The 11,801-nt window shown below is 44.0% G+C and overlaps 2 protein-coding genes across 4 annotated transcripts in view; one reads left to right on the top strand and one right to left on the bottom strand.

Annotated features, from left to right (window-relative positions):
* The window catches only part of piezo1 (piezo-type mechanosensitive ion channel component 1), an 89,642-nt gene extending 86,033 nt beyond the window's left edge, over positions 1-3,609 (bottom strand). For all 3 annotated transcript variants that reach the window (XM_046070482.1, XM_046070483.1, XM_046070484.1), the window contains exon 1: positions 3,009-3,609. In XM_046070482.1, the coding sequence (XP_045926438.1) occupies positions 3,009-3,072 (64 nt within the window). In that variant the 5' untranslated portion in view covers positions 3,073-3,609. The remainder of the gene's footprint in view (positions 1-3,008) is intronic.
* A 1,917-nt stretch (positions 3,610-5,526) lies between these two features.
* LOC123984214 (DNA replication factor Cdt1-like) lies at positions 5,527-11,658 on the top strand. The gene is made up of 10 exons (XM_046070983.1): positions 5,527-6,069; positions 6,304-6,465; positions 7,104-7,384; positions 7,522-7,716; positions 7,947-8,092; positions 8,301-8,401; positions 10,144-10,332; positions 10,494-10,679; positions 10,796-10,997; positions 11,167-11,658. Exons 1-10 carry the CDS (start codon positions 5,632-5,634, stop codon positions 11,328-11,330), a joined length of 2,064 nt encoding a protein of 687 aa, XP_045926939.1. The 5' UTR covers positions 5,527-5,631; the 3' UTR covers positions 11,331-11,658.
* Positions 11,659-11,801: the final 143 nt, after the last annotated feature.

Below are 11,801 nucleotides of genomic sequence, written 5' to 3'. Positions count from 1 at the left end.
CAGTTGAAGATCCCCTGACTTCATTGTGTCCCTCTCATTTCCAAACCTTTGCCCTTGGGACCAAGGACCCCAATGTCTCCTAAGTTCACCGTGCTCCCTCCTATATGGCAAACAGTTCTGATTCATTCATTGTTCACATTTAAGATCACAACTTTGAAGTACCCTTATAACTCTACAGGCTTGGTGATGCTCGATGCTCTCCTGGCCCCATTTGTTGTACCTTTAAAAGCCTGATAGATCACGCTTCCAGCTGAGTTATCTGGTTAAATACACAGCGAGTGTGGAAACAAAACCACTGATGCATACAACTGTTTATGGAGTGACATTTGCAAATTGCATGCTGGGATGAGTACTAGCCCCACAATCACAAGTAACACAAGTCACACTGCAGTACATTATGGGACGGCTTCATTGGAAATATGTATGTGTGTGTGTGTGTGTGTGTGTGTGTGTGCGTGTGCGTGTGTGCATGTGTGTGTGTGTGTGCGTGCGTGTGTGTGTGTGTGTGTGTGTGTATGGCACTGTTTTGGCAGAGTTATTGGCATGTTTCACTTCCTTTGACTCAGTAAAGACTCATGTGAACCGTTGGCAGAAACAATGCAAGTTGCAACTAGTGATATCCTGTCAGGAGACCCGCACGCAAACAGACACAAACACATACACACACAGACACACTCGCTCTCTTTGCTTCTCTCTCTCTATCACCCACACACACACAAGCCAGCTATCTTTGGGCTTAACACAAGCTTGCCGGAATCACAAAGCTGGCATACTTTTACCCATGCGGCGTTGCTGCACAGCTAACCTGCTCCAGAGCCACCTACAGAATCCATGAATTGAATCAGCCTGGCTACAGACCAGTGAAATCACTGGACAATATTGTCTTCATTTCTGCAGGAGGTGTTATTAAGTTACAGAGCACTTATAAAAGGCTTCTGTAGCAGAAACATTTCAAACATGACTTCTAACATCTGAAATAAAGGTGACCACGTTTACTCCCAACAGGATTCTTGATGATTCATACACTATACGCAGCTGTTATTCCACAGTCAATACATGGAAAACTGACAAAGCTAAAGCTGTCACACTGAGAATAGGGGTATGCAATTAATTAAATTTTGGCTATAAAGGCAAGATAATCGAGATCAAATGGTTATTGTGCCGCATTCTGTTTTGCAATGATGCTCTGTTTTATCTTATAATCAAGTGCACCCCTTTCCCTAAAAGCCCAAACTCATACTCAGGCAGGCTGTGTCAAGTTCAGCTCGAGCCAATATGACACTTTCTGTGTGAACAAAGCGGTACCTCTGGGTCTGAAAAGTGAAGCCAATGAGGAAGTGCCTTAAACCTGCACAAAAAGAAGTCCAATTGCTGTGGCCTTAATGGTGAAATGAGCTTACTTCTCACCTGATTTATTCACTCAATAAACACTTTTCTAATGAGCTTATAGTCTCAATCGTTAGTTTAAAGTCTTCTTCAACACAGCATGATGTTCATTTGGTAAATTATGATCCCATTTAGAGGAAAATAGACGATTAAGCAGGGTATATTTTAGGGCGTGGCAATCTTGTGAATAACAAGTTGCTACCATGGCTACCTGTCAATCAGGATAGAGGTGACTTGTATCCGCTGCACTGCATACATTTGACCAGCGCTGTTGAAAAAGCTTATTAGGAGCCAGCTGCTTATTAGCATCCCAGTTTATAACACTAAGGTGCATTACGGATGCAACGTGGTAACCAAGCTGGCTAGCTCCACCCTCTCGTGCAAATATGGTCACATCTGGTTCCAAAAAAACAAGATGCCAAACTCAAGGCTTCAAAACAGTAGTCCACAAACCAATTGGTCCTACATCCACATGTCTTAGCCATTCTGTGGAGTGTATTAACACACAGTAAAGCTGCGGCAGGGTCAGCCACGCTGCCCATTTGTCCTAGTGGCAAGCTGACTCCAAGGAAGTAATCCCTGAATCCTAGAAAGTGTTTTCCTGATGGACCACCATAATCATTTATAAAAGACACCAATTTAACACAAGGTCAATTATTACCTTTATTGACATGTTCTCACTTCTAATTCTAGTGTGACTGCACCTTTCAGATGTAAAGGGAGCGAAACAATAGTTAAATGAGCTTGGCTGAGATGATGATGTTCTTGTTGACACAACTTAAAGCTCAGAATACCACAAAACAGGCCAATGACTTATTGTGAGAAACTGGACGGACAGGGTGCCGCTGGGTAATCTGATTACCCTGCGGCACCCTGTCCGTGCATAAAGCAACATTTTGTGCACCAGACACACAACTTAAAAATAGTTTCCGTTTATATCAAAACAGACAAGTTCCTGCCGTGCCTACATATTAACTAGTAACGTCAACTTGCGAAGTTTCACATCGTGGCACGGTTCGCATTCACTTTTGGCATGAGTACGCACAAAGTCGACCCCGCCGAACCTCTCTAAAATATGAGTCAGTTTAAGATTTCTCTGTTTATCAGCTAACGCGCACAACAAGTAGGAAATAACTTGTGGCTTGTTGAATGGGTTTGGTGTGCTAGTTCATTCGGCTAACACTGCCACCCCAGAGCACTGATGACTCGTCATTTTACACCCATTCCCACTATCGCGTTTCACAACAACTTTAACACCTCGGACGACGACCACAACCACCCACTCCAAACCGGGCTGAGATTTTAATTTAAAAACACAAAGTTAGCTAACAGGTCTCCGAGTCCCCCATGTCGCCTACATGTGCTGGTAGTGAGCAGTTATCCCGTATCATTTGCAGTCACGTTGTCCCGACTCGTATCACAGTAAGCACACGCCAAAAAAAGTTGATACGAACTTTCTACACTTTTCCCTCCAGCTGCCTGGGTAGTTCCCCTCCAGTACGTTACGTTAGGAGTTTCGGCGCTCAAGTCAACATAGATAGAAGCTGATAACGTAGATAGTTGGTAAATGTAAAGATTTGTTGTCATCGTTACAGTTCATTTTATTAAAACACAAAAGTTACCTGTTAACAGCACAGTGGGCAGCAGAAAGCTGTAGAACAGCCAGACAACCACCTGAAGATCCATGTCAGCGCGGACGATTACTCACTCCTGATCGTCAACAACGATAGCCAGTAGATCAATAACTACCATTGATCAGGGCAGAAACGGGTTCGCTAACTTAAAAGGTTCCATCGGGGTTGATTGATTAAATGTGACAGAGGAATGAATAGGCCATTACTCCGATATTCGCACATGATCTCCCATCAAAAAGAAGGGGGGAAAAAAACTTTAGTGGAAAGTCTTCAAGTCCAAACAAAAGTTTCCACTGAGTCGATTGTATTGATCGTGTGTGTTCACAGCGCTCGGCAGCAGATCGGCCCGTCTCGGTGATTTTATTGGCGAGGGAGAAGGCTTTTTGCGTGCATGTGTTCCTTCGGAGGGGCCCAGTCTGAAGCAACAGTGTTGTAGGTGGAAAATGTGATTCACAGGCAAGTCTGTGTGAAGGGCGTTCATAGAGGAGCTATTCTCCACGAGCTGCTGCTGTCACCTCCCTGCTGCAGATATAGTGGGCCTACACTAAACGTCCAGCTCAGTCAGCACTTGCACAGCTTTACAGTGTTGAGTTACAGTGTTTCAGAAGAAAGTGGTGCTCAGCAGAGCAATGCATCGGAAAAAAGAATTGGGCCCTGCGTGGGTTATTACAAAAGGTTTGCCTGTTTACAGATGGGCATTTCACACGATCCCGTCAATCAATACTGGCGCTAGAAATAGGTCTCCAGTCCTTACACACCATCTGCCCCACCAGACGCCAAAATAAATGGCATCGTGTGGCGCCCCCTAGCGTGCAATTTAACACGGTAAAGCTTGGCGCCAGTGCAGGCAACACTGCAGCAGTGTGTGGAAAGTGGCCCAAGTCAAGTGGTTTCTTTCTGGCTTGTGATCAGAAGTGTTAGTGTAGACATGTTAGACCAAAGAGTGCTCTATTTAAAGGATTTTTACAGACCCGAAAGGCGACAGTCTACAGTAACCCAGTACAAGATAGGCATAAGTTAAAGAAAAGTCTGAAAAATAAACATCATAGCCTATGTATAACGAAGATACATCTCTTTGCTTGCTTATTCCTTTAATCATCCGGTGACCCCTCAGATATTCCGACCTCCAGGTTGGGAACCACTGCTCTATTCAGATTCATCAGGCTTAAGTAAAAGCCACAATGGAAAAATACTCAAGTCTTGAATATACAACAAGCCACTCACAACAAGCTACACGTATGCAGAAGAAACACTCTTTTATATCTTACAAACCCTTATGGAGTAGGCTAGTAAGAATCTGACTTTAATCCCTCACTATCAAAAAGTACTCATTAGAATAGGTATGTTGCTGTGACTGTTGTGGGTAATCCAATTATGTTAATCTGCCTAGATCAAGCTGCAGAATGCTATGTTTGGGAAGGTAAACTATATACTTTCATTCTTTTATCATTTGTTTCAAAAATAAATCTAATATGTAAAATAGCTCACATTATTTTCAATACTTTCTTTAGCCTGTACGGGAATATTGAGTTGCAGATGGCATTCTAGACATGGGGCACAACAGTAGATAATCTCACAGTGGAGTGAGGAAATAAATATAATCAAGAGCAAATAATAAAAAGACAATGGCTTTTTGACAGCTTGTTGTTGATGAAGATACCAAGCAGCTCCATTGATCATGATACTGTAAATGAGGACAGGTGATGATTGTCAAAAATGATTAGCCTACAGGTAATCATGTCCTCCACTTTCTTTAGACTTACTAGGCTACCAGGACCAAATTCTTTTCTTTTTTCCTTTTACAAAACAGATGTGTACACAATTTTGAGATACTTTAAAATCAACTGATATGCTACTTAAGGACACGAGTGAAATATAGGTGATGATATGCCTTATAATAAAATCTAATAAATGTTATGCCTTCTGCCACTGAGTCACGTGACTACCTGTCATGTTTAGGCTCCTGAGAAAAACCTCATGCCACGAACTAAGAACAACCAATGACTAAAACTAATATAGAAAATAAATGAATGTTGTTATTTGTATAAAAATACTGTGACATAATCACAATTGTTATTATTATTAATGTTATTTTTAAAAAAACAAACCATATTTTCAATGTAAGATATATATATATATTGTGTATTAGTTAGTTTGTTTTTCTCTCATTTATTTTTTTTATGATTATATGTGACTCTTCTTTGACAACATTGTGTACCTAAACATTTATGCCATATAAAGCGATTAAATACCTGAGGACCTGAGTAGATGTGAATAATTTTGTAATACACGCACTCATTTTGGCTCTGTTACACTGTGACAACGAGTCAGTCTCGCCATACAAACAGACGTTTTACAGAAAATAATCAAAAAGGCAGACGGACAATTCTATAATACAACACACAGTCCACACAACGAACACTGCTCCGTTCTTGAACACACCCCGCGGCCTTCACGGGGCGTGGCTTAGTTGAATTCGCGCGAAAGTTTATTTCTTCTTCCTGTGAGGTGTGGAGATTTCCGGAGATCGTTTGTTTATGGACAGTATTTATATCTTCACCGACTTGGGGGTGTAGCAGAATCGTGCAGTTTCCCCCTACATCGCCGCAGCATGTCTCAGGCTCGAGTTACTGATTTCTTTTGCCAGAGAAAGAAAGGCATCGCCGGTCCAGTTAAACCAGCCAAGCAGCGCGGCTCTAACGCTGCCAGCACACGGTCAAGATCCACTAAAAACAAAGACGCTCTCATCTGTTCCTCTTCCATCCATGAAGAGTTTGTCCGGGTTATCGACGAGGCAGTGGGGCTAAACGATGCAGAGTCTACTCACAGCGCGAAAGACTCGCCCTCCAGTCCCCGGACACCGAAGCGGACTTCGGCGGACACGGAGTTTGACCTCGGGGCGGCCGTGTTCTCAGCCACCGCCGACCACAGCACGGCCAAGAAGAGACGGCAAGCGGAGGCCGCCAGAGACGCTGAAGCTCACGTTCCAGAGAAAGCGACGAGGAGGAAGGCCAGGAAGAAGCTGGTCCTCCCGAAGGACACCCCACAGGTAAGATTAATGTTGTTCTGGTTCAATCCAGCTCCTGATAGTCTCGCAGCTGTGTCTCACACAGTTAATGGTCATTTTTAAAGGCTCATTGTTTGACCCCAACAAAGATGGCAACCAGAAAACGGAGTTTGCTTACTTTTTGGTTGCCAACATGTGGAAGGCTTAATGTGATGTGAATCAATAGAATCACATTGTGTAGATCTAACGTTGCCTTCTGTTGCTGTGCAAGTCCAGGCTGCAGCCCAGCCCCTGCCCAGGGAGGTGACCCCGCAGCCCCAGGCCCCTGCAGCCACCTTGTCTGGACACAACCCGGAGAACCATTTTAACTTTCACACCAACAGCTCCCCGCAGAGGGGTCAGGCCATCAGCAAGAACCTGGGAGGAAAGGCCAGCAAGGTAACTGCCTGTTTTGACTGACTGATGCTCCACTTGTGTGCAGTGAGCCCTGGCACTCTAGGTGGCCTTGGAAATACAAAAATATATTGTGGTGTCACCTGCAATGCTTCAATATTTTATGGTACACTGTACGATTTTAGATCTTGAATCATTTGGGCAAAGCATGGCTGTGTGTGGAGAAGAGGCGCTGTGGTATTTATTATGTCACCGATGCTTGCGGTTCGCCAGAAAGCCTAGATGGTGCTGCAAAAACAAGCACCAGAATGTTTATGGGTGAACTGTGATAGTGAGAGAGCAATGTGAAAAGGCTGTGCGTAGTATAATGTTACTTTAGTCAAATGACAAGTCTGGTGGCGCTCCATATTTTCACATTGTTAACAGATTCAAGGGAAAAACAAACACAAAAACAGCTGGTAGTTTTTAGCAAAGGGAGTTGGACATGGTGCGCTTACTGGGGATGAATCCACACGTGGTGATCTAGTGAGTATTTGGGGCAGCAGGAAGGTGAATGTGGGTACATTCATTGTTGGTTTGGCTCTGTGCATTGTATTCGCTGAAAGAAGAAAACTATAAAATATGGCCATAGCCATCTTTTAAAGTACTGAATTGATCGGCATGGCAATCCCCCATTCTTTCAGGCTCTGTGTAAAGAGGACATCGCAACCCTGAAGTCTCGCCTTCAGAGGATCAAGAAACACGCAGAGGAAATAACCAGCACCGCTTCAGTTTCCACATCCCCCTCTTGCGCCTCTCCCCCTGGTCCAGCACCAAACAACAAAGCTACGTCCCCCACCTCTAATGCCAGGACCTTCAAGTTCACTGTAGCGCGAGCCAATGAGCTCGCAGCTAAAGCTCAGAGGAGGAAGGAGGAGAGGGAGGCCGAGGAGAGCAAGCAGAGTGAGACACCAACCCAGGACAGGTGAGCATGGACTCATATGTAGAGCCAAGAACGTTCACACAATACCAGTCTGTGCTGTGCAGGTGGCAGAAAGCATGTTTAGCCAGGTCCTGCTAAGATCAAGTAAAAGTGTGTTTTTCCCCTCTCTTGTCCCTCAGTACTGAGCAGCCAGCATACCAGCGGTACCACACCCTTGCCCAGGCGGCCCCCCCTGGTCTCTCCTTGCCATACCACTACAAGGTGCTGGCTGAGATGTTCAGGAGTATGGACACTGTGGTCTCCATGCTGTACAACCGCTGTGAGACCGCCACCTTCACCAAGATCAAACAGGGAGTTCAGGACATGATGCACAAGTAGGTGGAAAGGCGGAGAGACTGTCTTGTTGTACTTTTTAAGACTTTAAATGAGGATGAATGTTCAAATGTGCTTCCTAGCCCAGAAGCTTCTTTAGAAAGTGTTGCTGTTATGTGTCAGTTTAAACTCCCTTTAGCGCTCCTTTGTATTTCATGACCACAGAGAACAGCCTGCTACACGTGTCAGGCTGCAGAAGCTAATGTTAACCTCTTTTCTTTCCCCCTTGCAGGCGGTTTGAGGAGAGCCACGTGGGGCAGATAAAGACCGTCTTTCCTGAGGCCTACACATTTAGACAGGAGAAAAACATCCCAACCTTCAACAGCAGCATTAAAAAGGGCAGCTACCAGCTCACCGTGGAGCCCGTCATTGTCTCTGGTTAGAGCACCCATTTGACCATTTCATGTCTTTAAAGACACCATTTCCTCTAATATCTATTACAGCCTGGATCAGTTCACCTTTAATCAACAACATTCTCTAAGTGTGATATGTTTGTAAAGTGTAGGTCTGATTTCAGGTCAGGATAATGTGTCTTCTACCTGTCTTCATTTATTTATTATGTGTGTGTTTACCTTGTTGTCCCCAGACCAGAATGAAGCTCGTCCTCTTCTGTCGGCCTCTCGTCTCCTTGAAAGAAGACAGATCTTCCACCTGAACCTGGTCTCCATTGTCAAACAGCACCACAAGGTCAGCAGCTGCTTCAGTATTACTTCCATTTCATGCCACAACTAGGCTTATGCAACAAATGGGGAGTAATTTCGAACGTGGCAAAGATTTTGTGCCGTGTGTGGAAGGTGACGTCTGTTCAGATGGGTCAGCTGGTATTCAGAGTGGTACTACAGCATAGAACAACACTTGAGCATATCTGTGCAAAATGGAATGGGTAAAATAAGTGTGCAAATGCGCCACTTTGACAAGACAAAGATATAAAAGCGAGAAAGTTACAGCATGTCAGATAAACCTGCTCGAGCACAGGTGGCGGGTCGGTAATAAGGTGACCAATAAGTTTCGGTACAATGGGGATTTGGACTTGTAGATGAGCTGGTACCAGTGAGTTAGGCAACGTTTATGTAACGAGGGCCAACCAACTAGTGCACACAGGTCACAGTGGAGGGTGTTAAATGGGGCTCTGGTAACAAAACGGATGGTGCTATGATATGCCTAATTTAGTTTCTTCAGGAGAGAGTTGGAGGCACCATGTCACTGAAGTCTAGAAATGGTAGGATTGTTATTTGGTTTATTTTTTATTAGGGACCGATACATCTAACATAGATAAACTGAAAACTGCAATCCAATGTATGTACCATAGTGTTTTTAGCAATTGCTAATTTGCAACACCTGTCCCCAGAAGGGCATTAAAACAGTAATGAAAGAAAATACAATATGATGATGACATTACAATATAATACAAGTTAAAAGGAGGTAAAATGCACGTCAGAATACAATAAAAACATGTGATGCTAACTACAGTAAACTAGATGCGAGTACACGTTTGTTGCTGAACTAACCAGGACCTGGCCTCTCCTTTTTAAAAGTGGTGAAGTTTGCAGCAGTTTTCAAGTGTTTAGGTAGCAAGTTCCAAGACTTTGCTCCTTTCACAGAAAAGGCCGTCTGAGCAAAAGAAGTTTTGCAAAATGAAACCTTACAATTGGCATTTGAAGCTGCTCTGGCGGATCTGCTGCTACTCTGTAGTCTCTTAATGTACTTACATAGAGGCTGAGGAGCAAGTCCATTTAAATACAAGCTTTACATAATGAATATCAATAAAGTTTGCAAAATCTTGTATTTGCTTAAAATGCGACAGTGATGGTACCTGACTTGCTTTTTGACCAGATTTTTCGAGGCTTGATTGTAAAGACACTCTGTAGATTTAATCACAGACTGATTAGCCTGGGACCAGGTAGTTAAACCATAAGACAGATGAGAAAGTATCATTGAATTTAAAAACATCAAGGCGCAATCAAATGTCAAGCATTTTCTTATCATCTTAAAACAGGTCAGGTTAGCCTTAATCGTTTTGCAAATCTTTTTAGTGTGACTTTTAAAGTTTTAACTGGGAGTCTCAAATTATGCCCAGATACCTCACTTCTGGTACTTGTCATATTCACCACAGCAGGTTTAGCAGCACATGTAAAGGAAGCCTATCCCAGACCTAATTTTAGAGAGTGAGCTATCTATCTAGATATTGTAGTTCAAGTCCTTCCAGAATGGTGATCTTAGACAAATGTGCATGTGTAGTCAGGGATCGTTTAAAAAAAAAAAAAAAAAAAAAACCCACACACTTAGTTTTATCAGAGTTTCCAAAGTCCCAAGCCGGTTTAAAGTGAACATGTGCTGTGCGCTGAGGTGGCCCATTGACCCATGGGGGAAACATTTTGGTGTCTCTGATAGAAAGGTTCCTTTCTGCTAACTAGTTTTGTTGTCTGCAGGTCTTCCTGTCCACGCTGGTTCCTCTGGTGTCTGTTCCAGAAGACAAACTGACCCGCTGGCACCCTCGCTTTAATGTGGACACTGTGCCAGCCGTCCAAGCTAGCTCACTCCCTCTGCCTCCTCATACCGAGAAACTGGCCACAGCTCAGGAGGTGCTGGACAAGGCCCGCTTACTCATCACACCTAAGGTACCGTACTCACTTGGCAGCTGTCTCTTAATCTATCATTTTAGATGAATAATGGCTAATCAATGCCGTCAAAGTCACGTTTGTTTTATAATGCCTAGTGTGTAGTTCATAAACTCATCACCGTGAACTCAAATTAAATTGCTCTCTTGTCCTGCATGTAGATGGAGAAGGCTCTGCTTTCTCTGGCTCTGAAGACAGAAGATAAAGCTGCGGAGAGTAAAGGGTCAACATCTCCACACAACCAAACCATCCCCCAAACATCAGCTCCATCATCGGCTCCATCAGCAGCCCCTGCAGCTCAAGTCCCAACTGCCCTGAAAGGAGTGTCCCAGTCCCTGCTGGACAGGGTAGGTAGAGAGGGAGAAGGGGAGGACAGTATGGACATGACTCTGCTTTATGCGTTGAGTTAGCTGTTGTTCCCTCAGAAAAAAATAAATCATTGTGTGGTTTGTGGGTGTTCCAGATTCGGGCAAAGGAAGCCCAGAAGCTCCAGGCAGCCATGACTCGAAACCCCGCCCAGGAGGAGCGCCTGCTGATGATGTCAAGGCTCCCCGAGCTGGCCAGAATTGTCCGGACTGTTTTTGTTGCAGAGAAGAAACCTGCTTTAATAATGGAAGTGGTCTGTAACAGGATGGTGGCCAGCTACAGATCTGCTCTCAGCACAGGTTGGTTCACTCAGCAGAGAACAGCAGGGCTAAATGATGGCCGTTTCTGTTGGAAACAAAGTAGTAAATGCTGCTGGAAACATAATTTTACTGTAGCATTCACTGTTATTTTGGAGCTATTCAGAAAGAACTGTCATGTGATTGGCTGTTCCTCCTCTCTAACGAACAGGTGAAATGGAGAAACATATCCGTCTGCTGGCAGAAGTGGCTACTGACTGGCTGACTATTCATCCAATCAGGAAGGACTTCTACCTGAAGCTGAACAAGAACATGGAGCTCCACGTTGTTCTGGACAAACTGAGCAGCAGACTCAGGGAGGAGGAGAGACACTGATACCTCACCTCCCTCAGGGCCATGCGGCACATAGATTCCTTGTTTTAAAGTGCCAACTTTTTTTATTTTTATTATTTGAGTGAATCTCACTGGTTTGTTGGCATCAGACACGTGTCTGACATTTCAGACAGTGTGTTTTGTGGTGTGCCCTGTGGTGTGCCCTGCGTTCTAATCTGTCAATGTGACAATCGCTGATAGACGGAGCTCGAGGACAGTGATATGTCCCATAACCCTGGGGCCACTTGGGACTGACCAGACCTAGTCCTGGTATTTCAAAGACTGTCCTGTGTTGTAAACAGGTTGTTTTAAACACACTTGTTATAGTGACTGATGTGGTCAGTTTTGTTTTCTCCATGAAAGTGTAATATTGGTGTACCTCTAGTCTTTTTAGGGATAATTTTTCTACAGTGTAGAACATGTTTACATTCTTAAACTGTCTGATAAGGTTTAAGAAATAAAAACATTTGTCAC

The sequence above is a fragment of the Micropterus dolomieu genome, linkage group LG15 (genome assembly GCF_021292245.1).
Source record: "Micropterus dolomieu isolate WLL.071019.BEF.003 ecotype Adirondacks linkage group LG15, ASM2129224v1, whole genome shotgun sequence".
Taxonomy (NCBI): domain Eukaryota; kingdom Metazoa; phylum Chordata; class Actinopteri; order Centrarchiformes; family Centrarchidae; genus Micropterus; species Micropterus dolomieu.
The sequence above is the reverse complement of the archived record's forward strand: the minus strand, read 5'-3'. Positions and strand labels throughout refer to the sequence as shown.